Here is a 24,250-nt window from a genome sequence, read left to right on the forward strand (position 1 = left end):
TCTGGTAAATTTTCATCTCAAACTAGACTTTGAAATGTTTCGATGGAAATACGACAACTGTCATTGCTGGGACCGATTTGGAAGAAAAGATTTTAACATACTCCCATCCTTATCTCCACTAGAAACCAAATAAATCACAACAAATATAGACATTTCCACCAAAAACAATTGTAAAGTAAACAAACAAAGCTCAAAACTTACTTTCCCAAGCCCAGCGTGCCATCATCTCGTTGAAAACTACCAAATTCGCAGATACTTTTCGCACGTTTCCAAGCGAACTCCATTCTCTCGTCGAAAAAAGTTTCCTCCCAGATCGTCCCTGCTGCAACTAACGCGCATCCAACCCTTAAATACAAATTTACTCACGCTAGAGACGAAAAACTAGGAAAAATGAGCTAATCTTGATGCAATATTCAAACTAAATTCTTAGTTTAATTTCGTCCCGATAATTCTCGTTAACCACTTCCAACTGTCAGGCCTGAATTTGGTAGCCAAATGCCAGTGCAAATGACGTGAAAATCAAAAGCGAATTAGATTGAAATCGATGGAAAGTGGGAGAGAGTTAGGAAAAGGCAGAATTTCGTGAATTTTTAATGTTTTGATTGTTTTGAATTTCAAATCCATGACAGATTCTCGTGAATTTTGTGATTGTGAATTGACGTCTGAAGGGGTAGACGAGAAAGGTGACGGAACTTCACATGTAAACAAGCAGCGCCATAGGTTTCTTGGTTCGAGGGTTGTTCGCTTGCTGATGCTTTTGCCTTGAGTTTAATTAATGGAAAATGTCGTCTGCGCTATACTTAGAACACTATCTTGACGGTAAGCAACACATTCTACCAAACCCCGCATTCCTACTTCTCATTCCCATTTTCCCCAGGCCTAGAATCGCTTCCAAATGAACTCCAAAGAAATTTCAAGCTCATGCGGAATTTAGATGCTCGCGCCCAGAATCTCATGAAAGATATCGACGAGAAGGCCAAGGATTTCATGAAGCGTTTGGTTGACAACAAGGATACGTTCCCGGACGATGTGAAGAAGGAGAAACTGAAGGAGATCCAGGAACTGTTCAACAAGGCCAAGGAGTACGGGGACGACAAGGTTCAGCTCGCGATTCAGACCTACGAATTGGTGGATAAACACATTCGAAGGCTGGATTCGGACCTGGCGAGATTTGAGGGAGAGATTCAGGATAAGGCGATATCGACGCATAGTAAGGCGGAGGAGACGGGAACCAAGAGTAAGTCGTGTGAAGTTTGTGAGGTGAAATTGGTTGTGGAGATGAGGCAGCACCTGAGGAGTATGATTGCGAGGTAGTACCTGGTGAGAGTGTTTTGCTCATGAAAAAATGTTTGAAGACTTTATTTTGATTCAAAAGTGATTCCAAGGAAAAGGTGAGTTCTTCGTTAAGAAGCTGAGAGGGAACAGGGACAGCCACGTTATTCAAAGCTGGGAATATTCAACTTGAAAGTTTAGTGAGCAAGTGCTGCGATAAACATGTCCCAGAAGCTCATAAGTGTTCGGTATGCAAGGTTTCATACTTTCAAGGGAGGTCCCTTTCTAAAGGAGCCGTATTTTAGCGACAACTCTACACAAAGTGTAAACTCAAAGCGTGGTGGCCACCATTCGATCAAACTCACCGAGCGCAAACTGCGGCCAACGCCTTTGTTTTCCCCTAGATCGTCCTGTGGCACCTTAACGCTAACGATCCGGCAACAAGTTCTTCAGAGTGATCCCCTCGTTGGCTACACCACACGGTAGACCACCTCGGGTGGGTCAAAGCAAACACTTTTGGAAACTTTGGTGCGACTACAAGAGGAGTTAGCAAAAGTTAATTTTTTCCGGGTGCTCTTCACTGCCAGCCCTTCCGGAGCTGCCAGAACATCTCCTGAGTGCACTGCCAATCGATCGGTTAGTGCACAATACCCACTCATTACGCGGAATGTGAGGTTTTCTAGCCAGCCAGAATGCCTCCCTCGATGGATCCTTACAGGGAGTTTCGGACGACTATGCCAACATACACATGCCGTTTGAGCGTAATACTGTGGACTGCTACTGGAGATACTACTAGATCAGTTGGCCGCTTTCACTAACAGGACGCGAACCAAGCTCTTCGAGTGCGCTTCCAGAGCCCAGTGGCTTAGATCTCTAGGAACTAATCCAACGGGGAAAGGTACCTATGGAGAACTTCGCAGAGTTCTATGAAATTATGCAGAAATTTGTTGATGTTGTTGCCTGCGGTGCGTACCTAGTGAAGTGGAGCTAACCGAAACGCTACGTCGAGGCTTCTTTGCAAAAACGCAGAGGGCTATGCTGTATTTCCCTGGACCCGTGTACGAATGAGGGCATCCAACGTCAGGGAACGCTGTATGCCCGGTTGTCAGCTGCTGCGTCTGCTGGAGTTCCACGACGTCACCTGTGTGTAGGTCTGGTCCACCATTAAGTGGATGGCGGATTCAGGGCTGTCTGAATTCTAAATAAGAAATGTTTCAGTTTCGGTCACCTTTTTTTCAGAAATGAGCAATTTTACCCCAGGATATAATTCGCACTCATTACGTGTTTGCGAATTAATAAAAGGGAGCCAACTACATTTGCTAACCACTTCGGTCAGCTGCCCCCAGGGCGGAGGCAGCGTCTCTGCCCTGGACGAAACCGCAGTGGCCTGGATTTTTTTTTAATTTTGGGATTGTTATTGGAAATTCTTGTCCCGGAAAAGCAAGGAGTATAAACCGCGGTGGAAGCTATTCTCCCGTTAGTTGCTGGAAGCGGGATGCCAATGGAAGGACTGCTTTGGAGAACGCCACCGCTTCCGAACGTTCTCACGCCCCAACATTCGCGCTGCTTTCTGGAAGAAAGGCTTCAGTCTGTCGTAGGGGATGGTCTTGGGCTTCCTACCGGCCGGCGTCCAGACTGAACGTGTGCTCCTAACGCTCGAGTACCTTAAAGGGGCCCTCGTATGATGGCTACATCGGCACCATTCCTCGCCAGAGCATGGGTACAAACTTCGAGTTTCTTAGAGGTGTGGACCACTGTTCACAGCCGAAAAATCGACTGTGGTAGGGATTTTAACTTCTGAAACGCGTCACAAAACATCTGCAACTGCATTATCCTTGCCGGACACATCTTTGATGTCCGAAGTAAGCTGGCTTATGAAGCTCAGGTGCCGGAGCTGACGAGGGGATGCTTTGTCCGGCTTCTGTTTAAACGCGAAGATAACAGGCTTGTGGTCCGTGAACACTATGGGCGGCCTGCTTTTTAAGGAGTATCGAAAGTACTTTATTGTCATGTACGCGGCTAATAGCTCACGATCGAAGGTGCCAGCTCAACGGCTGCCAGATTTGGTTCACCTTTTGGTGAAAGGCCGCATTTACCGTGATGTCTAACGCATCAACGAATGCAGCTAGAGATGCATTTGTTTGAGGGAATGACAGGAGTGTAGCGACAGCCAGCTATCGTTTGGCTAGCTCAAAAGCCTGGACGGCCTCTGTAGACCATGCAATAACGAGTGAGTCTTTAGTCTTGGGTTCAAACAAGTAGGCATTGAAGATCGCTTGGTATTGTGCGGCTTTGAGCAAGAAACGACGATAGAAGTTTAACATGCTCAAAAACCTTCGATCCTTCATCGTCTTGGATCGTGAGAAGTCTATGATGGCCTGAACCTTGTCATGGATCCGGTTGGATTCCCTTAAAGAAAATCATGTGGCCTAAAAACTTCACCTTCTGTAAAAGCAATTTGCATTTTTCAAAGTTAAGTACAAGATCGGCCTCAAGGAGACGTTGAAAAATGCATTCGAGATGTTTCAGATGCCCAGACTCTGAAGAAGAGACGATCAAAACATCATAAGGTCTCGCAAGACAGAGTGGAAGAACCTCTGAAAAGTTTTCTCCGCATTGCACAAATCAAAACGCATCCAAAGAATCCGAAGAGTGCCCGTTGTCGTTTTCGGAATATCTTCTGGAGTTACAGGGATTTGATGGCACACCTTGGCTAAGTCCAAGGTCGTGAGAACACACAGAGCAGTTAGCGAGGTTGTGTGCAAAGGTGTGGATGAGTGGTATGGGGTGGCAGTCTGAAATGGTCTGAGCATTCAGGTCTCCAATCGCCGTTGGACTTTGGGACCATGTGTAGTGGAGAAGACCAGCAGCTATTTGATGGTCTGCAAATACCTTGCTTTAAAAGTGTGTCAAATTCTTTCTTAGCAACAGCGAGCTTTTAGGGTGGCAATGGACGCACCTTTGAGATGATATGAGAGCTACTAGTGCGGATGTGGTACTGTACACCATGCTTAGCTGGCTGTGGGAGACTACTTTCGGTATGTTGCTGTATTGTTGCTACTTATTCAAAAGTGATCCAAAGACTGTCAGTAGAGCGGGTCCTGAAGACCTGATCGAGCGAGTTCAGAAGTTCAATCCCAACCTTATCCTCGTTCAAATACTTCATATCACGCAGTAGTTGGCTCGGGGATGGGTGGTCTAAGGTATCCTCCGTCATCAAATGATTCAGCTTTGCTGACTCATGCTTGATGAGGGTGCGTTCGAGCCGAAACACTTGATTGGATGAGTCGAATCGACTCCTCGTCTAGGCCGAAGACCGCGTGACTAAATCTTGTAGCATCAGAAGTGATGCCCGCGAGCGCGAACTGCCAGAACCAGGCTTCCGGGTTACGTCGGCAAAAAGGAGGCACTCGTACCGCTACTGCAGCCATAGCACAATAAACTCAAATAACGTGCGGGAATCTGCCACTACTGTCGCGTCGAAACGCTGCAAGCATTCCATACCACTTGACATAGCATGCACGGCCAGATGAACACACTGGAACTTGCCCGATGCCGACGATGCCGATGCTTGCTGCTCCTGGAGCTGCTGTTGCTGCGGTTGTTGTCATTGTGATAACGTAGACCAAATATTGTAGGAGCACTACGAGTACCTCGAAACCCTTATAAACATGCCCTAAATGGAAATCTACAAGCAGCTTGAATGACCTAACTTGCGGATGCTGTTATTTCTGCTTACATATTTGTTGTTGCTAAAACACAATTGACGTTGGATACACCACCGTATGTAGAGCATCGCTGTTGTTGTCCCTGTGCCAAATTCCAGCGGGTGACGCCAACAGCACAAACGAGTGCGGATCTTAGGGATAAGGCAGGTAATCCCCGCAGTGAGGAAGGGTGAAAATTCTTCCGGCCAACTCATGACCTCATTTATACTGTGTGCCAACCGACTGTGTACGCTGATAAATTTCTTATACCAGAAATTCTGCACCCGATCCAGCCCTGGACCCCTCCAGTTCTTCGAACTGTTTATGACTCGTCGAACTTTCTCTTCGGTAACATCCGCAAAATTCATGGCAGGCGTATTGGCATGACGGGTGCCTTCGGCGGTGATCCACTTAGCTTGCTGTGCGGGTAATCTCCAAAGCCCACCCCAATACATTTTCGCTTCCGTCACCGAAAACTGTACTGTCTGGACGCTCTGTTGAGATTCGTTGAGAGATCTGAAAAAGCTCCGCTGGTTCCTCGTGTATGTTGCATTCTGGACACGTCTGGAATGACTTTCGCCATACCGTCGTAACCGACTGCATATGACAGAAAGTTTCTGTTTTAGTGTGTGCAGAATTGCAACTACGGGTATCTCACTGGGGATGGCATAGTTCCGATAAACCCTCTACACTTTATTTTTCACCCGTCAGCTGACATTGACAGTGCTGATCTGAATCAGTCTAGCAATATCCTGCCTTACTAAGTCCCGTTCTAGACGAATTTTCCATGGTGGATCTCTTTGGTCACTCAAGCAAATAACACGAAAGCGAATCTTCTGCCCGTGCAGTCTGACAGCCGTAACTGCCCTACAATACACAAGTGATTGTAATTGCAGCAGTGACATATCAGCACACAGATGCAATCTCTTCATTGATTTGAGATAGAGTTCCCAGAGTTGCTGGAGATGCATAGAGCCTGGGAATACCTGGTCTATGCAAAGGATTCATATCCGAGAATTCTATACACCCTCTTTGGAATTCGTCCCGAACCTCAGCTGGACGGTGAAGAAGAGTGCTTTAGCGAGTACTGAAACTGTTGCCTGCACCTCTCGGTCACCGTCATCGTTTCCGCGGTGACTTCAAGTCGAACACGCTCCCTCATGATTGCCGAGGTTGTGTCGCTGCGAGTTATAAAGCGGTATTGGTCTGCGACTCGCTGCACAGTCACGTGCGTGAATTGCGGGAAACGCTCGATGAATCTCTGGTGCAACAGGGGGCGGTAAGATGTTATACTCGCCCCCGCCGTTATTTCGTAGTAGGAGCGGATGATGGTGAGGTTCATTTCATCCGCTGTCTACGCGAACCTGGTGAAGTGGTCGCCACCAAACTGTGGTGAAATAGCTGTAACAGGCGGAGCAATGTTCTTGGTCGTCGTGGCGCCTAAATGTCGAACCCCCCCACGACTGGCGGTTTCGTCACCGTGCTGTCCATTACGGGAGCCCGACTCAGTCACCAAGTCAGGCGACTCCCGCCGGTTATCCGTACCGGACCTCAAATTTCTTCCTCTTCTCACTTTTGGTGGGGCATTTTATCCCTAGCTGCCAGATGTGGGGATAGCTTCCTCAGTGAGTAATCTGCAAGACTGAAAAGCTCCTGCACTTTCCTCACATACCCCCTGAGACGCTGCGGTGGCGTACAGCCATTCAGACTGAAATCATCCATCCCTCCTCCTTTCACAACCGGGCTTGGGACCAGCTACGGCGGAGTTTTATTATTATTATTTGAAATTGATGTTTACATGATGTTAATTTTTATGGATGTGGAGTCGAGATTGGATACAGGGAAATGGACATGAGAGAATCAAATGAAAGGAAAAGAAATTATGTTATAAGGCAAAATAGGAAATTTTGCATGCCATCCAATGAATTTTCCTGGCGGATCCAAACAAAGCAATAGAGAAACAGTTGTTTGGCATGACATGAAGCCGCTTTCCATAGTAATTCGATCGATTTTATTTGCAGCAGTGCTTAGTCGAGTTGCACCTAGAATGAGTTGGTTTCTATCTTTCTTTTTTGGTCTGAGCTAGAAAAAGGATCTTATATTTGTAAAGCAATCTTATTTGGGTTGTGTAGACAAATCTTTTAGAGATCAAATTCACAGCATTATACCAAAATGCTACTTTTATAACCAGAGTCGATTTCCGCAAACGCGTTAACCAATCCGTGAGCGAAATATTTCGAATTGTTTTGCGTTGTCCCGCCCCTTTTTTTTGCAACTCTAAAATTGGAAAACGCTGCGTAGTGAATGAATTTTCTAATTCTGTAATTTCCTTTTCACAGAGGGTCGTAAAAAAACAAAGGATGCCAAAGCATTGGGTAAGAAAAAACGTTCGGCCTCATCTGAGGATGAAGGGCGTAACACAAACTCAACAAGCGGTCCAGGCAAGAAAAAGCAGAAGGTAAATCAAGAAAAAGAGGGTCGCAAGGGCCAGAAGGTAATCTCATGCTCATCAACTTTAACATCATTACATTTTGTATTTGCGAATTTAATTCCTTTTCGTAATCGTTAGAAGCGTTGATATCAAAGTAGAGTTTGGCGGTGGCTGCAGCGCAAATGCAAGGACCAAAAAGGATGTCCCTTGACTTGCATTTGTGCTCGCTGCACGATTCGTATCTGATTTATCACTTTGGATTTGTATGATTTGTAGTGGTCCTGAATGACTGCGTTGTCTATTTCCAGTTGGCTTTCTCTTAGTTTGATCTATCGCTACAGACGTTGTACACATGAAAACTATGCGGCTGGGCGTGTTAATAGTTTTGATGGTGTTTGAATTGTTAATTTTGTGTTTTGTTTTTCTAAGAATGGATTGGCTTGCTTTTATCACCTTTTGACATTAGAACTATCTTTTAACATTCAGAGGACGGAGATTCTGTAAGATTTTAGTTGGTTTTTATTTTTAACAAAGTACCTTAGGCAGTGCCTACTTTCCATGACTTTGTAGATGCACTCTCTGGAATTCATAAGAACCCACAGATACAAATAGTTTGAAATTCATCTTATTTTCCACTCCAACTGCCTAAACTATAGTAAAAGAGTGAGGTTGAAGCCATGACAGGTAGGAACTAACTCATTGAGCTCCTCCTGATTTCCAGAAATAATTCTAAGCTCCATTGCCTGTTTCATGCATGATTCATTTTCATATTCATTTTTATTACTTTCGCATGCTGGCTTTTTCCAGTCTCGTAGATGATCATGTTCACATTAAACACTTCTCTCTGTGCTGTTGTTTCGTTTTAAATAGAAATCAGCAGACATAGAAGAGGGTTCGGGAGACGGTGGTCATCTGACGCCGCATCCAAGTGATGTTCTCGACATGCCTGTTGACCCCAACGAGCCAACCTACTGCCTGTGCCATCAAGTATCTTATGGCGAGATGATTGGATGCGATAATCCAGATGTAAGTTACGAATTCCAAGGTCCTTTTCGTCCTCTAACCAAATCGTTTGCTTCTCGTTTCAGTGCCCGATTGAATGGTTCCACTTTGCATGTGTCGGGCTGACAATAAAGCCGAAAGGCAAGTGGTTCTGTCCAAAGTGTTCCCAGGATAGGAAGAAGAAATAATTCTTGTTTGATGTTAATGGGAGAATAGCAGAATGACAATTATGGGAACCGATGAAAGGGTTCAGATCCGCGTAGCTCTAAGAAGTTAGATTTAAGGGACAAGTGTATTTTGTTAAGTAGAAACTTCTTTTTGAACTGTTAAAGTTGAAAATGTGCAAAATTGTTTTCAGTTAAATTGTCTTTGGCTTATGAAATCATTGGAAAAGAAGAAGACGTTTTTAAAAAAGATACAATTGTGTTTTACTAAGCTTTTCCGGTTTTTAGGTAAACTATAAAAGGATCTCAAAAATCTTTGGTTTCAAGATCCCCAGGCACTAGTTGCGGAATAGGTGACACCTTCACTCCAGTGGGCAGTGCATAAACGAATGCAATTGGTGGCCGCATTTGCCCACTGAAACACAGTTCCTTTTCTTCCTGCTTTGAGGATCTTTTTTGGTGGTAAAGGCACACCACAGACTCTTTCAAAATCCGCACTTGCTTATCATCTTGAGTTCATGAGTGAAATTAGCCTCACCAGTGACTTGAATGCGGGCCGTTTCCCCTTTCGATCAAGACATCGCCCACGGGAATCCGTCGATTTTGTATTTTTGGCCATTTGGACGACGTGGGGGTCGTGGAAATTTTCAATTTTCTTGGATTTCGGGCAGTCTCTCCGGCAGCGGATTTTCCGCGATATCTCGCGTTTCCGGCATGGCAGCGTAAAAATTTTTGCGTTTCTGGAATCTGGGCCGCCTCCCCTTTCGATCAAGACATCGCTCACGGGAATCTGACGCACTTTTGGCCATTTTGACGACCCGGGGGTCGTGAAACTTTTCAATTTCCTTGGATTTCGACCAGCCTCTCCGGCGCGGATTTTCCGCGATATCTCGGGTTTCCGGCGTGGGAGCGGAAAAATTCTTGCTTTTCTGGAATCTGGGCCGCCTGCCCTTACGATCGAGATATCGTCCACAGGAATCTGAGGATTTTCCTTTTTTTTGCCATTTTGGCGGGCCGAAGGTCGTGCAAATTTTCAATTTTCTTGGATTTCTTTCAGTCTCTCAGGCGGTGGATTCGGACGGGCTTGTCCTTGTCCGTGTAATTCGGCGGCAACCAGATGCGAGGGATCGTTTTTCTAGAGATCTCTTCGTATGGGATGAGTTTGAAATGTACATTCTCTTAGGCGTTGATAATCTTAGCGGGGGATGAACCGATAAGTGCATGTAGAATTGGTCCTTGTTTGCTGTAGCGTCAACCCACGAGAGATCTGAGATCTGAGAGAAATCGAAGCAGATGAGGAACCCACCCCGTTCCTCTTTGTCGCCTTCGGCAACCTGGCCTCAATATTGGCCCACACACACCTCCGACGGTAGTTTGCCGCTAGTGGAATAGCAGATGGTACTGCCAGTGAAACAGGGCATCTGAGTCCTTGCACACTCTGCTGCGATTCTGTTATTGTTCGACCTCCGTCTTCTGCTCGTTTCCCAGACGTTTGTTGCTAGATGCTTCGATAACCACCACCTATTTTGCGAGATCCTTTCCATCCTATAGTACCGGCTTCCCTATAATTTGCAATTGTGGTCAGAATATTGACGGTCCTCTGGTACTGGCTCTTGAGTAGGGCTCCAGTAAACCTCCGCTTATTTGCCTGTCTTCGGTGATCGACATTTTTGTCTGCCCTTGCTTTTGAAGGGACCCTGGCGTCGACGGTTTTGGGTTAGAAGTATAATGCCTGATATCCGCTGCATCCAGCTTGATAGTAGTGTATTCCAAACTGGAAACCACTAGTCCATCTGCCGCCTTGTTGCGGAAGGTTTCTGCGGTTGGTTTCAGCACAGTGGTGCTACCGCTGGCACCGATTGTATTACCCTCGACGAATACTGTCTCCTGGTTGGATGCCAGCAGTTCGTCCTGCGATAGTCCACTCGGCGTCACCACTCCTTCTTTTATCGTCCTTTTTTGTATTTTTCTTTTGTTGAGTCCATGTCTTGATCCCACGAGCAGTTGTCCGAAGAAGGAAGTCTAGGAAGGAAGAAAGTCTACCCTGGCTAGCTCAGTCACCAGGACAAGGGTCTTATTTAAAACTGAACGTGTACAGTATCCAGAGTCCACATACTAAACACCAAGTTACCCGTTGACCACGGCGCCCTCGGCGTATGCCTGTTAGCATGTCCTGTTAGCACCTTCTCTAGCACAGGGAGGACGATTCCCGGACTGCTGCTCCGGCTCATCCCCCACCAGATCCGCTTGCCCCTAATACATGACAGCAGGCAAACAGATCTTCGTCAGTTGGATCAGTAGGTGGAGACATCATCGTGATGGGAAGACGTCAAGCCGCCCCACGATTAGCAGTTTTGACGCTATGCTGTTCATTACTGGAGTCCGACCCACTCACCAAGCCCTACGACTCCTGCTGGTTTCTCCTTCTCCACATTTTTGGTAGTGCATTTTATACCTAACTGCCAGGGGAAGGGAATCTCCACCTAGCCACCTTCATAAACTCACTGAAGCACAATATCTAGTTCTGTCCGGTATTCCAAATAAAGATGCTTAAAGTGATATGTGGCTTTACCTAATGAGGTAGAACTACAATTGGTGACACCGAACTTCAAAACCAATCCAGCGGTGCAGATTCCAGAAATTATTGTCATTCCAATCATTGCTGAAACTATATTGAAGCAAGATCCAGCACCAATTTCAAACAAATTACACTTTTCTCACCATCAGAAATTGGAAACAATATCTTTGAAAATTTTGCTAAGTCGAAGCTAAAAATTGACATCCTATTAGCCAGATGGAAAGGACATCATTAAGTCTTCAACATTAAGTCTCTTCCGCTTAAGAACGCCTGCTCTTTTGACGCCCAGTCCATCGAGCTCCACTACTTCAAGTTCCGGTCATCATCATGGATGAGGAGTCCGTCTTACTGGTGTTCTATGTTATAAAGTCGATTTTTTACACTCTTCCGGAGGCCGAGTTGATTAAACGCCTGTCGGTAAATGAGTCAGCTAAGCTGGATCACTTCCCGGCAGGTTTAACATTGGGCGGTCGAACTCCCAGCGAATTACTTCTCGAAATGAGGCAATTGGGTGGGAGCAAGATCGACGATGACTTGATAAAGTCGCTCTAGCTGCGTCGACTGCGGAGGGCACCCAGGCGGTCCTCGCGTTCGTCTCCGGTTCTTTGGAGGCACTGACAGCTGCGGCCGACAAGGTGCACGCACGTCCGACCATAGCGGCCGTTCAGCAGTCGTCGAACGAAGTTAGCGATTTAAAGCGCGAAAAGGGCGATCGGGTAGCAGGTCGTCAGGACAACCTACGGACTGAAGTCAAAAACAAGGTCCGCGAGGGATCCTGGCGACGGTCACCCAGACCGTAGCGCCACGTCGCCTAACAATTTAAGACCCTCTCAGCGGGTGCAACTACCTCGTGGATACTGGTGCGGAAGTTTCGGTTCTCCCCGTATCCCGGCACCATCGACTATTTCCACAATCACTGAAACTGGCAGCAGCAAATTCCTCTCGTATCAACACCTACGGGTATAGGCAAGTGGATGTGAGTCTTGGATTGCGTAGGACGTTTTCGTGGCGTTTCATCCTTGCGGATGTCAGCTTCCCCATTCTAGGGGACGATTTCTTGTGTCATTATGGGTTGCTGGTGGACTTGCAAAACAAGTCTCTTATAGATCCCACGACCAACCTTAATTCGTCGGGCCAAATGGCAGCTCGAATAACAACACCACCTGGAATCCCCTCTGACAATCAGGTGAGAGTGAACACTGAAGCCATCCACAACAAAACCCTCCGCGACACCTATAAGAGGGAAACGGATGCTGAAATAACTGCAGTCGACAGAGGACCTGGAGATGAAGCATAAAAAAATGATCTTCACAACCACCTGAAGAACGTTATTATTGATACGGTCACAACCATACTTGGCCCCAGCCGCAAAAGGAGTCGGAACGGGTGGTTTGACAATGAATGTAAGCTAGCAACTGAACGGAAGAATGCCGCATACCGAGCAATGTTGCATTCTCACAGAATGTGGGCACGCACAGAGACTTATCACGAACTCCGTCGAGCGGAGAAGCGACTTCACAGACGGGAAAAGGAAGCCTGGGAGAATCAACAAGTCTGTGAACTAGAAAAGTACAGGGAGCAACCGCACCAGGCGCGGAAGTTTTACCAACAAGTCAACAGGATGAAGCCTTATACACCTCGATGCTCATCCTGCCGAGACAAAGAGGGAAATCTAATTTCCCACAGAATGGGCATATTGGAGCGATGGGTTGAGTACTTTGATGAGCTACTGAACAACCAGAACATCGGCGAGTTGGAGGTCCCGCCAACTGAAGACGACGGACAAAAACTGCCACCACCAAGTTTAGGAGAAACAGTCCGTGCAATTCATCGGGTAAAAAATCATAAGTCGCCAGGAGCCGATGGAATTACAGCCGAATTGGTTAAATATGGAGGCGACCAGTTACACCGGTTCATCAACTTGCGCTCAAGGTATGGGACAGCGAATCAATGCCTGATGATTGGCAACGAGACATTATCTGTCTCATACATAAAAAGGAGATATCACACAGTGCAGCAATTATAGAGGTATCACGTTGCTGAGTACCATCTATAAGATATTCTCCGCTATCTTGCTAGGCTGGATTGCCACATACGCCCAGAACATCATTGGCCCATACCAAAGAGGCTTCACTGCAGGCAAATCAGCAACAGATCAGATTTTCTCTCTGCGGCAAGCGATGAAAAAACTGTTGGAATATAGTCATCAGTTTCTTTGGCCCCCTACATGAGAATGGACGATTCCGTAGCCTACACAATGACGAAATCTAGGAGCGATACCATGACCGTCCGGTTGTGGATAAAATCCGGCTCAATAGGTTACGGTGGGCGGGTCACTTAATCCGTATGGATGAAGATGATCCCACCCGGAAAGTCTATAAGGGCAATATCTATGGTAGAAAAAGAAGACGAGGCAGGCCCTGCCTAAGATGAAGTGATGGCGTAGGCCAGGACGCCAGGCAGCTTTTAGGGATGTCGAATTGGTGGACCTCGGTGCAAAACCGGAATGTATGGAGTTCCTTATTAAGGTAGGCTTAGACCGGATACCGGTTGTTGCGCCGTTGATGATGATGATGATGATGAATGGGAATGGGAATGGGAACGTACGAATTGAGAAAGTCCTTCGAGAATTGGCTCTCGCATGCGATAACGTGGAAGCCACGGACTGCCTGGAAAGAATTCAAGCAGGGAATGAACCCCATGTGTTCGTTTTTGTCGATGCTCGATGCCTGACCTCAATATTGGTGCACATCTTCAGCACTAGTTTGCCGCTAGCGGATGGCAATTCCGCCCAAATCTCAATCTTGTCCGTAGTGCGACGTGGTGTAGTTGATGAGTGGAACACACTCCCTGATGATAGCCGGGATTATGCCGTTGATAGTCATAAAACGGCATTGGTCTGCTATCCGCTGCACAAGCATGTGCGAATATTGAAATACTCCCCGAATCTTTAATGCTATAAGGGAGGGTAACATGGTGTACTTGCCCCACTGTTGTTAGTTCGTAATAGGGGCGGATGATCCAAAAGTCCATTTCCTGTTTTCTACTTCATCCGTTGCCAACGCAAACCTGCTGAAGTGGCGAAGCAGCCATAGCAGGTGGAGCCGTGGACACCGTGACGCCTAGATTTCGAACTGCCCCACAATTAGCGGTTTTGACGCCGTGCTGTCCAGTACTGGAGCGCGAGTTAGTCAGCGAATCAGACGACTCCGGCTGGTTATTCGTGCCACACCTAAAATTTTCCGTTCTTCACATTTTTGATAGTGTATTCTATACTGCCAGAGTATGATGATAGTTGCCTCAATGAGTAATCTGCAAGACACTTTCCTCATCCTGAAGCGCTGTGATGGAGTACAGTTTTTCAGACTGAAGTTATCCATGCCTTCTTCTTTCCCAACCGGGTTGAGGACCGTTTACGGCGGAGTATTATGACATGGAAATAACCATAGTTTGAGGCACTATGAATTTTTAAGGGTGTTGACCGCCACCATATTTCTATGGGATTAGGGAGGAAGGGAGTCTCTTCTCCTTTCCATAAATTAGATTGAAGAAAATGTAATGTCGTATTTTGTCAATAGATGGCGACATTTAAACATATCTTGTGTTGTACTTATCGCATCGGGTCATACTATACGGCGATTTAAAGACGACAATCTGGGCTACAGGTGTCTCTTTGACAGTTTTATGATCGTACGTTTCAGTTTCAAGTTATAACGCGTTAAAGATGGAGTCCAACAAGGAAGAAATTCGTCATATTTTACATTTTTACTACCTGAGAGGTAAAAATGCAACGAAGGTCGCCAAAAAAAATTTGTAAAGTTTAAGATACTGTAACGATTCGCATTGCACAGCGTTGGTTCGATCGATTTCGTTCTGGTGTAGTGGATGTCGAAGGTACACCCCGTACTGGTAGGCCAATCGTCGTAGAAACCGATGAAATCGTCGAAATCATCCAAGTAGACCGGCATGTGAGCATTCACTCAATTTGCCAGGAAGTGGGTAAGGACCATAAAACCGTTTGGAACCATTTGCAGAAGATTGTATTCCAAAAAAAGCTGGATGTTTGCGTGCCATACGAGTTGACGGAAAAAAATCTCTTGGACCTAATCAACGCCTGCGATGCACTGCTGAAACGGAACGAATTCGACCCATTTTTGAAGTGGATGGTGACTGGTGATGAAAAGTGGATCACGTACGACAACCTCAAGTGAAAAAGATCGTGGTCGAAGCGTGGCGAGCCGGTTCAAACGATCGCCAAGCCCGGATTGACCGCCAGGAAGGTTTTGCTGTGTGTTTGGTGGGATTGGAAGGGAGTCATCCACTATGAGCTGCTCAACTATGGCCAGACCCTCAATTCGGTTCTCTACTGTGAGCAACTCGACCGTTTGAAGCAGGCGATTGACCAGTATTGGTCAATAGGAATGGTGTTCTGTTCCATCAGGACAACGCTCGGCCTCACACATCTTTGATGACCCGCCAGAAGCTACGGGAGCTCGGATGGGATGTCCTATCACACCCACCGTATAGTCTGAACCTGACGCTAAGTGATTACTATCTATTCCGGTCCATGCAAAACGCTCTTCGTGCTACTAAGCTGGCCTCAAAAGAGGCTTGCGAAAATTGGCTGTCTGAGTTTTTTGCAAATAAGCAGCGGCGGGGGGGGGGGGGGGTATAAGAGGGAGGTAATGGAGTTGCCTTCTAAATGGCAACAAGTTTTCGAACAAAACGGTGCATATTTGACTTAAATCGGATAATTCTAAGTATGTTAAATAAAGCGTTAAAATTCGGTCACAAATATGACATTACTTTTTCCCCAACCCAATATTTACAGCTTCTTGTACCCCTCACAGTTTTCATTGATGATATGAAACGTTGAGGACCTACAACTGTTAGGGGGACGGGGGGCTGATCGCCACAAGTTTTGTTCGGGATTGAAGAAGGACGACCTCCGCCTTGTCACCTCCATAAACCTTTGCCGGAGAGTGTTTTTTGCACTTAAAAAGGAGCAGGAACTTTTTCTCCAATTGTTGGAGCCCGTCATCATCTGGAAGCCGATTCAAGACACGCTCAATGAACAGAAATTGTTTTGGTTAAATTTTATTTTCACTCGTGAAATGTGATGTCAATTTCCAGCTTCCAAAACTAGAAAAAGTCCTCCGTGAACTATTTCAAAACGCCAACGGTCGCCATGAGTTCTTCAGTCCAAAGTTCGCATCATTTCTCTTCGAGGAATCCCCTGCTACGCACCAGTCCCTGTAAAAAAAACCAAAACAAAGAACAGCTGTTTCCACGCTACAAGCTGATAAGCGCACTCACCGTACACTAGAATCCGTCTTTTTTCCATTCATGACTCCGCTGCACACCAGCTGATAACGGCCACGCACACTACGCTGCACACCTGACGTCCGATGACGACACAGTTCTTTGTTCTATTGCGACACCGTTCTCGGCAGATAATGCAGTGTTTGTTGTTGTTTCGATGCGACTGGCGTCGAAATGTCTTCATGACGTTTCCGCTCTCCGTTCGTGACAGCGAAACAGCTAGTCCGGGTCCGTGAGGTTCGCTGGCCGTTGAATTGTTGCGCCGCGGTCAGAGTCGTTCCAATTACGGCGTCGAACGGTCAGACGGAAGCTGGTGCGAGTCCAATTGGCGAGAGGCGAGTGCGTACGGGAACCAGTGCTTGTTGTGCTCCGGGTCGAGTTTATTGAATGAAATTGCGAGTGATTGAGTGAATTGACTACGTACGGTGCGGGCAGGTTGGCGTGAACGGCGGTGCATGCGGACGCGATTGTTGTGCCAGTGACTGTGCATTTGCTCAAGATTTGCGGGGCCCCGACAGCCGCGCCGTCGTCCTCCCTTGCATGGTTTGCTAGCAACGCGACTTATATAACTGAACGGGTCCAGCTGCTGACCGACTTCCTGCTGAACGTCGGGAGTGCCAGCGTGAATATGACGTGGGAACACCTGAAGCCGGGCAGCTCGCCCGTGGACTGGTGCGAGGGCAACTACAAGATCTCGAACAACATCGCTGAGTTCGTCAACACGGTGGGTACCTGGTCGTAAACAAAAGATATTCCTTTGTCTGGTGAATGGAGGCGCGTAGTTGGCAGCGCCTTGTTCGCGCGCAGATGCTTCGATGCAGATAGGCTGCGGGAAGATACTGGCCCGTTGTTGCGTATCTTGTTGGGTCGGTGTATCTCTATTTTTGGACCAAATAAGGACGCGTGTCCTCAGAATTTGTATCTTTTGCACTGAATTGGGTTTTCTTGCTTTGTCTATTGCGAATTGGGACAAGGACACGTTCCTGAATTCGCGTGTCAACATATCGATTGGAAGCCAATCAATGGAAATTCGTTAATCACATCAAATCCAAGAGGATTAGACATTATTTCACGTATTTAATCTTTTTCTGCACGGTTTGCTTCGAATGGAATTCAGAGAACCCTGGGAAGGTGGCCTCATTGCTGTCCCATGTGCAGGTTGTGAATCTCATCCAAATCCTTGCTAGAGTAGATAATCGTCCCAGAAAGAGGCAAACATTCCCAGTCCTCTTCCCGTAGTTGTAGATAAAATTTTCCCTAAAAACAATTGGCTCCAATCGGCTTGACTGCAGCAGGTGCGAATACTGCAGTTACCTAATCTGATGCAATGCGCTTTAGGCTCTGCTTTGCAGATACACGCCGTTACCTTGGAAATCAGGTATTTATGGGCAAATTGATGGTGGAGGTTGGTATTTGTACGGAAAGTAAATTCGGTCAGCGCTTTTTCGATGCGAAACAGGAGAAGTAGATGGAATCTCCTAGAACTGTGAGAAATGGCTATGCACATCCCAATTTATCATTCAATTTGAGCTGTTTTCGAATACCCTTGAGTACCACATTCCATTTCACACATTTAGAACGGCACTACGCACGGATGTGGTCAATGCGAGGGTTCATTTCTGAATTATATAAAAAACCTGTCGCTTCGGGGTACTATTCGAGAGACGTACATTCGACCGTGACTAAACATTTTAGTTGCAATATTTTAGGAAAAAAAATCGCGTGGTCTCCATCTGCTTGCAAACGACAGGCTTCCTCATATTAGCCACAGGTTACTTCGTCTAGATTATGTAGTGTCCCCCGTCGGTGGCAGTTGTTATTTGTGATCTACGTATCAACGAACGTCTCAAATCTAAAATCTACCGTCCGTTCTGTCGTCCTCTATGCTTCTGAGTGTTGGCCGACTATAAAAGACAATGAACGGCGTCTCGCGGTAATGGAGACGGGTTGGTGGCGTGACACGTTTTGATCACATCCGAAATGAGGATATCCGCGATCGTTATGGGGTTGTACCGATCGTGGAAAAATTGCGAGAGAGGCAACTTCGATGGTATGGTCACGTAATTCGTGCTAACGAGAATTCACTTGCCAAGATTGGTCTGAACATCGAAGTTGATAGTAAACGACCAAAAAGCAGGTCGAAACAACGGTGGCATGATACACTGGATGGGAGAGCCTCTAGATTGCACCCCGATCAGGCATTCGATAGAGCCAAATGGCGAAACCGATCACGACAAGCCGACTCCGCTTGTGAACGGGACAAAGGCTGAAGAAAGTTCAATATCAAGGATAATATGAAACTGACCAAGTTTCTCCGGTTTCTCCGCTCAAATGATTTGACAGTTTTTACGAATGACTGCTAACTACCTAAGGGCTGTAGGTGATACCCCTACTTATTGGCTTGATACCCTAGAAATTGCGGCGACCCCGGCCGTAGTTTATGCCATATTCGAAGAGTTCATTTGATGATGTTTTACTATCAATTCAACTACGGAAACTTCCTCGTCTTATCAACTTTTATGGCTCTGAAAGCTGCACTTGATACTGCGCCTTTTAATAAACCTGTGCATTTTGCTGATGAGCCTGCTTGTCATTATCACCCTCAAGCATCTCATAGTTGTGATTAATATATATTAGGTTACGGCGTGTTGCGTATTGTTCAATGCCAAACGACGGAATTGTTGAGGTTGGGCGGCTACAATTCGTGAAATTGGGCTTTCAAGGATCCGAACTGGTTGGACGACGACTCAGAAGATGCCAAGGAATCGGTTTTTTTAGATATCAAACATGAACACACAGTTACCACCCTTGGGCTGATGTGGAACCGGACGATGCACGACTTTCGGCCTAAAGTTGGTGGAATACGATCCAGATAAGAAGGCAACGAAACGCCAAGTATTGTCGGATATTGTTAGAATTTTTGATCTTCTGCTATGGCTAGGTTTCAGACAACACCACCATCGAATGACCAGGTACCGTTAGACGGATGAGTATTTTTTTTTTGTTCGTACACGGAGGTGGAAAATCCTAGAAAAACAGTTCCGCCCCAGCTCCGTGTTCGATTTGCATCCACTAAAAACCACTCCCGGTCTCTCCAGCCCCATCCTCGCGGGACCACCATTTAGGTATTACTTCGCGGGCAGAAACTTCTCATGTATTTGCACGATTGCGGAGCAAACCGTAAGCCAGTTCTCTTCGGACCTTAGCATCTCCGCAACTAAGTTCTCTGGGCTCACGCTCTTGCGCAACACTTGGTTTAGGTTCCTCCTTTCCATTGCGAATCTTGGGCAGTGAAACATCACATACTCTGGATCTTCCAGTATCCAACCCAAAGCGGTGCAGATACTGCCTGTAGCACCCACCATTTCTCGTGAGGAATTAGGTAATGCCTTCCCATGTTTTCGGTCAAGCCACGCCCTATTGTTGGGAATGAGCCGGCGTGCCCACGGACCCTTCGTAGGCTCGTCTCATCCTTTCTTCGTTCTGTGTGCCCCTCTATATGTCTTGCATGGTACAGCATACTCATATCTTTTGCCAGAATGTCGACAAGGATCATGCCCACCACCACCAATACTGCCTTATCTAAAGTAGTTCTAAAAGCAGTACAAATCCTTAAAGTCATCAGCTGGTAAACGGAGCTCACCTGCTTCCGCCTCTGTGAGTTTGCATGCGCCTCTGCCCACACAGGTGACGAGTAAAGCAGGATGGAAGGCACCGCTCCGGCTAGAAGCAACCTCCGACACAAGGCACCAAGTACCGATCCCTGTGGTACTCCGGCTGTGACAATGTACTCCTTGGGGCCTTCATCTATCCCCCCTCTTCTCCCCCGCAAAAGAACCAGACCCGAATCTACGAGTGTAAAAGGAACTGAAACATCTTGGAATCATAATCTCGCATGCTAAATGCATACCTAGACATAAAAGCCGTGATGAACGCACACAGGATATCGAACACTTCTGTTGTGTTAATGACAAGAACGGTACTTTGCTTACCAACTGTCGAGCCGCAACGGATAGATGGCGAGAATACTTCGAGCAGATTTCAACTGAAGAATTTGCTCATCCTCCACTTCCACAATCATTGCCGACATTTGGAGCAGTTCCACCAGTCAGCGCAACTGAAGTCGAGGAGGCAATAAAACAAATGAAATCGGGGAAAGCAACAGGACCTGACGACATCGCATCTGAGCTCTGGAAAACGAAGAGCTGGGACCCAACACTGTGGCTCAGTGAATTCTTTAACCGGGTTATTCAGGAAGGGAGAACACCATCTGACTGGCAAGAAAGTACCACTGTTCCAATATGGAAAAAGAAAGGTAGCCCAGCAGAATGTTCAAATTACCGTCCGATCCGGTTACTTTCCCATACCATGAAGATTTTTGAACGCATTCTTGACAACCGTATTCGCGAAATCGTTGAAATAACCGTGAATCAAGCCGGATTTGTCAAGAGCTGCGGAACTACTGACGCAATACACGCTGCGCGGTTACTCATGGAGAAACACCGTGAGAAGCATCGCCCTCTTTACATTGCCTTTCTGGATCTAGAGAAAGCGTTTGACCGTGTACCACACGAACTCATCTGGTATGCTTTACGACAACACTTGGTGCCAGAAGAACTCGTGCGCTGGGTTCAATTGCTCTACCCCGATCCGAAAAGTAAAGTTCGAAGTATGGCGGGTGTATCAAAACCGCTTCGTGTCTCTGTTGGTGTTCATCTCACCACTCCTCTTTGTCCTTGTTATGGACACCATCACACGGGATATCCAACGTCCATCGCCCTACACACTGCTTTATGCAGATGATGTTTTCCTAGCATCTGATAGCAAAAATGATCTCGAACAACTTGTTCAAAAATGGAATGATCGCCTCATGCAACACGGTCTCAGATTGAATTTAAACAAAACTGAATTTTTGACAACCGATCCCCATGAAACAGGCACAATCACTGTCAGCGGCAGTGATCTGCCCAGAACTGAGCGATTTAAATACCTCGGGTCAACGCTATCAGCCAATGGAGAGCTGCGTTATGAAATTGCTTCACGCATTAACGCAACCTGGATGAAGTGGCGTTCCATAACTGGTGTCCTTTGTGATCGACGTATCAACGAACGTCTTAAATCTAAAATTTACCGCAATGTCGTCCGTCCAGTCGCTCTCTATGGTTCTGAGTGTTGGCCGACCATAAAAGACAATGAACGGCGTCTCGCGGTAATGGAGACGAAGATGCTACGTTGGACTAGTGGCGTCACACGTTTAGATCACATCCGAAATGAGGATATCCGCGATCGTTATGGAGTTGCACCGATCGTGGAAAAGTTGCGAGAGAGGCGTCTTCGATGGTATGGTCACGCAATTCGTGCAAACGAGAATTCACTTGCAAAGATTGGTCTGAACATCGAAGTCGATGGTAAACGACCAAAAGGCAGACCTAAGCAACGGTGGCTTGATACGCTGGATGGGAATTTGAAAGCCTCGAGATTGCACCCAGATCAGGCATTCGATAGAGCCAAAAGGCGAAGCCGATCACGACGAGCCGACCCCGCTTGTGAACGGGACAAAGGCTGAAGAAAAAGAAGAAGAAGAATAACCCCTTAAGAACCAGCAGACAATTGAAAAACGTGTAAGCTCTTCGACACCTTGGTATCCCATATCATACGTACCTTCTCTCAAAAGACAAGAACCTTAACGTAATAATTAAAGGTCTTGAGGGAATCGTCCTTGAAGGCATTAAAGAGGACCTAGAGGAACAGGGCTTCCATCCAATTCAGTTTTTTTTCCTCAAAACAAAAAACGGATTTCCGAGAAGAGTAAAAGTGCTCCTACTCAAAAATGAGAAAAATATTCATAATGTCAAGGTAATCTGCCACATAATCGTACAAATAGAGTCCCAAAGATCACGAACTCAAAAATCGCAATGTCACATTCGCCGGCAATTTGGCACGCATCAAACAATTGCTTTGCACAAGCAAGATGCGTGAAATGCGAAGGCAACCACCATTTCTCCAAATGCAACAAAAAATTGGCAGAAAAAGCGAAGCGTACAGTTGCCAGGGTGATCATCCGGCCAGTTATAGAGGCTGCCTCAAAAACCCCAAAAGCTGTCAAAAAACGTTTGCATAAATAGCGAAAACCCCAGAAAATTCCAAAGCAGCGACAAACAATGCACAGAAAACAATCATCATCATCAACGGCGCAACAACCGGTATCTGGTCTAGGCCTGCTTAGTTAGGAACTCTAGACATCCCGGCTTTGCGCCGAGGTCCACCAATTCGATATCCCTAAAAGCTGTCTGACGTCCTGACCTACACCATCGCTCCATCTCAGGCAGAGCCTGCCTCGTCTTTTTTTCTACCATAGATATTGACCTTATCGACTTTCCGGACTGGATCATCGTCATCCATACGGATTAAGTGACCCGCCTGCCATAACCGCCGTATTTTAACCACAGCTTGACGGTCATGGTATCGCTCATAGATTTCGTCGTTATGTAGGCTACAGAATCGTCCATCCTCATGTAGGGGGCCAACAATTTTTCGGAGGATTCTTCTCTCGAACGCGGCCAAGAGTTCGCAATTTTCCTTGCTAAGAACCCATTCTCCGAGGAATACATAAGGACTGGCAAGTTCATTGCCTTGTACAGTAAGAGCTTTGACCCTAAGATGAGACGTTTCGAGCGGAGCAGTTTTTGTAAACTGAAATAGGCTCTGTTGGCAGCTAACAACTGTGCGCGGATTTCATCATCGTACCTGTTATTGGTTGTGATTTTCAACCCTAGACAGGAAAAATTATCAACGGTCTCAAAGTTGCAGTCTCCTATTTTTATTCTTCCCGTTTGACCAGTGCGGTTTGATGTTGTTGGTTGGTTGGTTTTTGGTGCTGGCGTTGCCAGCATATATTTTGTCTTGCCTTCGTTAATGTGCAGCCCAAGATCTCGCGCCGCCTGCACGATCTGGATGAAGGCGGTTCGTACATCTCGGGTGGTTCTTCCCATGATGTCTATATCGTCAGCATAGGCCAGTAGTTGCGTGGACTTAAAGAGGATCGTACCCCTCGCATTTACCTCAGCATCCCGGATCACTTTCTCCAGGGCCAGGTTAAAGGGGACGCATGATAGGGCATCCCCTTGTCATAGACCGTTGTTGATGTCGAATGGGTTTGAGAGTGATCCTGCTGCTTTTATCTGGCCTCACACATTGGTCAGGGTCAGCCTAGTCAGTCTTATTAGTTTCGTCGGGATACGGGTTTCATCGTTATGTAGGCTACGGAGTCTCCTATTTTCCTCATCCCATATCCTGCTCGCATCAAAGATAATGCAAAACTGTCCGCGTTTATTCGGCTTCTCCGCTCATTCGACTGTTCCTGTAAATGTCCCTTACCTGAAGGCATACTGGAGATTTCTGCGACTTCAGCCGTAGTGAATACCATATTAGCTTGATCAAAAATTTCCCGGAATTCATTAAAGAAATAAACAATACCCCTTTACTATTGAAAATCGATATTGTACCCTTCAAAGTAGTTCCCATCGACTGCAACGTACTTATGCCAACGCTTGATCCAGTCCTCGAAACATTTTTGAACTCCATATTAAGTATCTCCATTAGGGCCGTCCGCGTTTTTTTCATTATCGCCTCTCAGCTACTGAGACGCGTTTCTCTCAATGGTTTCTGATTCGATTGAAGAGGAAGAAATCAAATGGGGCCAAATCAGGTGAATTCGGTGGTTGTTGGATGGTATTCGTGTTGTTTTTAGCCAAAAATTCACGGATAATGATGG

The 24,250-nt window shown here is 46.4% G+C and overlaps 2 protein-coding genes across 3 annotated transcripts in view; both read left to right on the plus strand.

The window, feature by feature from the left end:
* The first annotated feature begins 677 nt into the window (after positions 1–677).
* On the plus strand, positions 678–8,830 carry LOC119652928 (inhibitor of growth protein 4). 2 transcript variants are annotated; one of them, XM_038057314.1, is made up of 5 exons: positions 678–819; positions 878–1,237; positions 7,319–7,473; positions 8,281–8,436; positions 8,499–8,830. In XM_038057314.1, exons 1-5 carry the CDS (start codon positions 783–785, stop codon positions 8,598–8,600), a joined length of 810 nt encoding a protein of 269 aa, XP_037913242.1. In that variant the 5' UTR covers positions 678–782; the 3' UTR covers positions 8,601–8,830. The 2 variants fall into 2 exon arrangements, with proteins under 2 accessions (XP_037913242.1, XP_037913243.1); XM_038057315.1 differs by having other exon boundaries at positions 7,319–7,437.
* Positions 8,831–16,688: 7,858 nt separating this feature from the next.
* LOC119650698 (alkaline ceramidase) overlaps positions 16,689–24,250 on the plus strand; it is a 46,114-nt gene continuing 38,552 nt past the window's right edge. The window contains exon 1 of the mRNA XM_038053684.1: positions 16,689–17,200. Within this exon, the coding sequence (XP_037909612.1) occupies positions 17,105–17,200 (96 nt within the window). The 5' untranslated portion in view covers positions 16,689–17,104. The remainder of the gene's footprint in view (positions 17,201–24,250) is intronic.

Source organism: Hermetia illucens, chromosome 3, assembly GCF_905115235.1.
Source record: "Hermetia illucens chromosome 3, iHerIll2.2.curated.20191125, whole genome shotgun sequence".
NCBI classification, from domain to species: domain Eukaryota; kingdom Metazoa; phylum Arthropoda; class Insecta; order Diptera; family Stratiomyidae; genus Hermetia; species Hermetia illucens.

Bases quoted from the DNA above. Each gene is read 5' to 3' on its own strand.
- LOC119652928 (XM_038057314.1), top strand. From the start codon at position 783: ATGTCGTCTGCGCTATACTTAGAACACTATCTTGACG. The intron at 1,238-7,318 runs GTAAGTCGTGTG...TCCTTTTCACAG, and splicing joins GGAGGAGACGGGAACCAAGA to AGGGTCGTAAAAAAACAAAG. The intron at 7,474-8,280 runs GTAATCTCATGC...CGTTTTAAATAG, and splicing joins AGGGTCGCAAGGGCCAGAAG to AAATCAGCAGACATAGAAGA.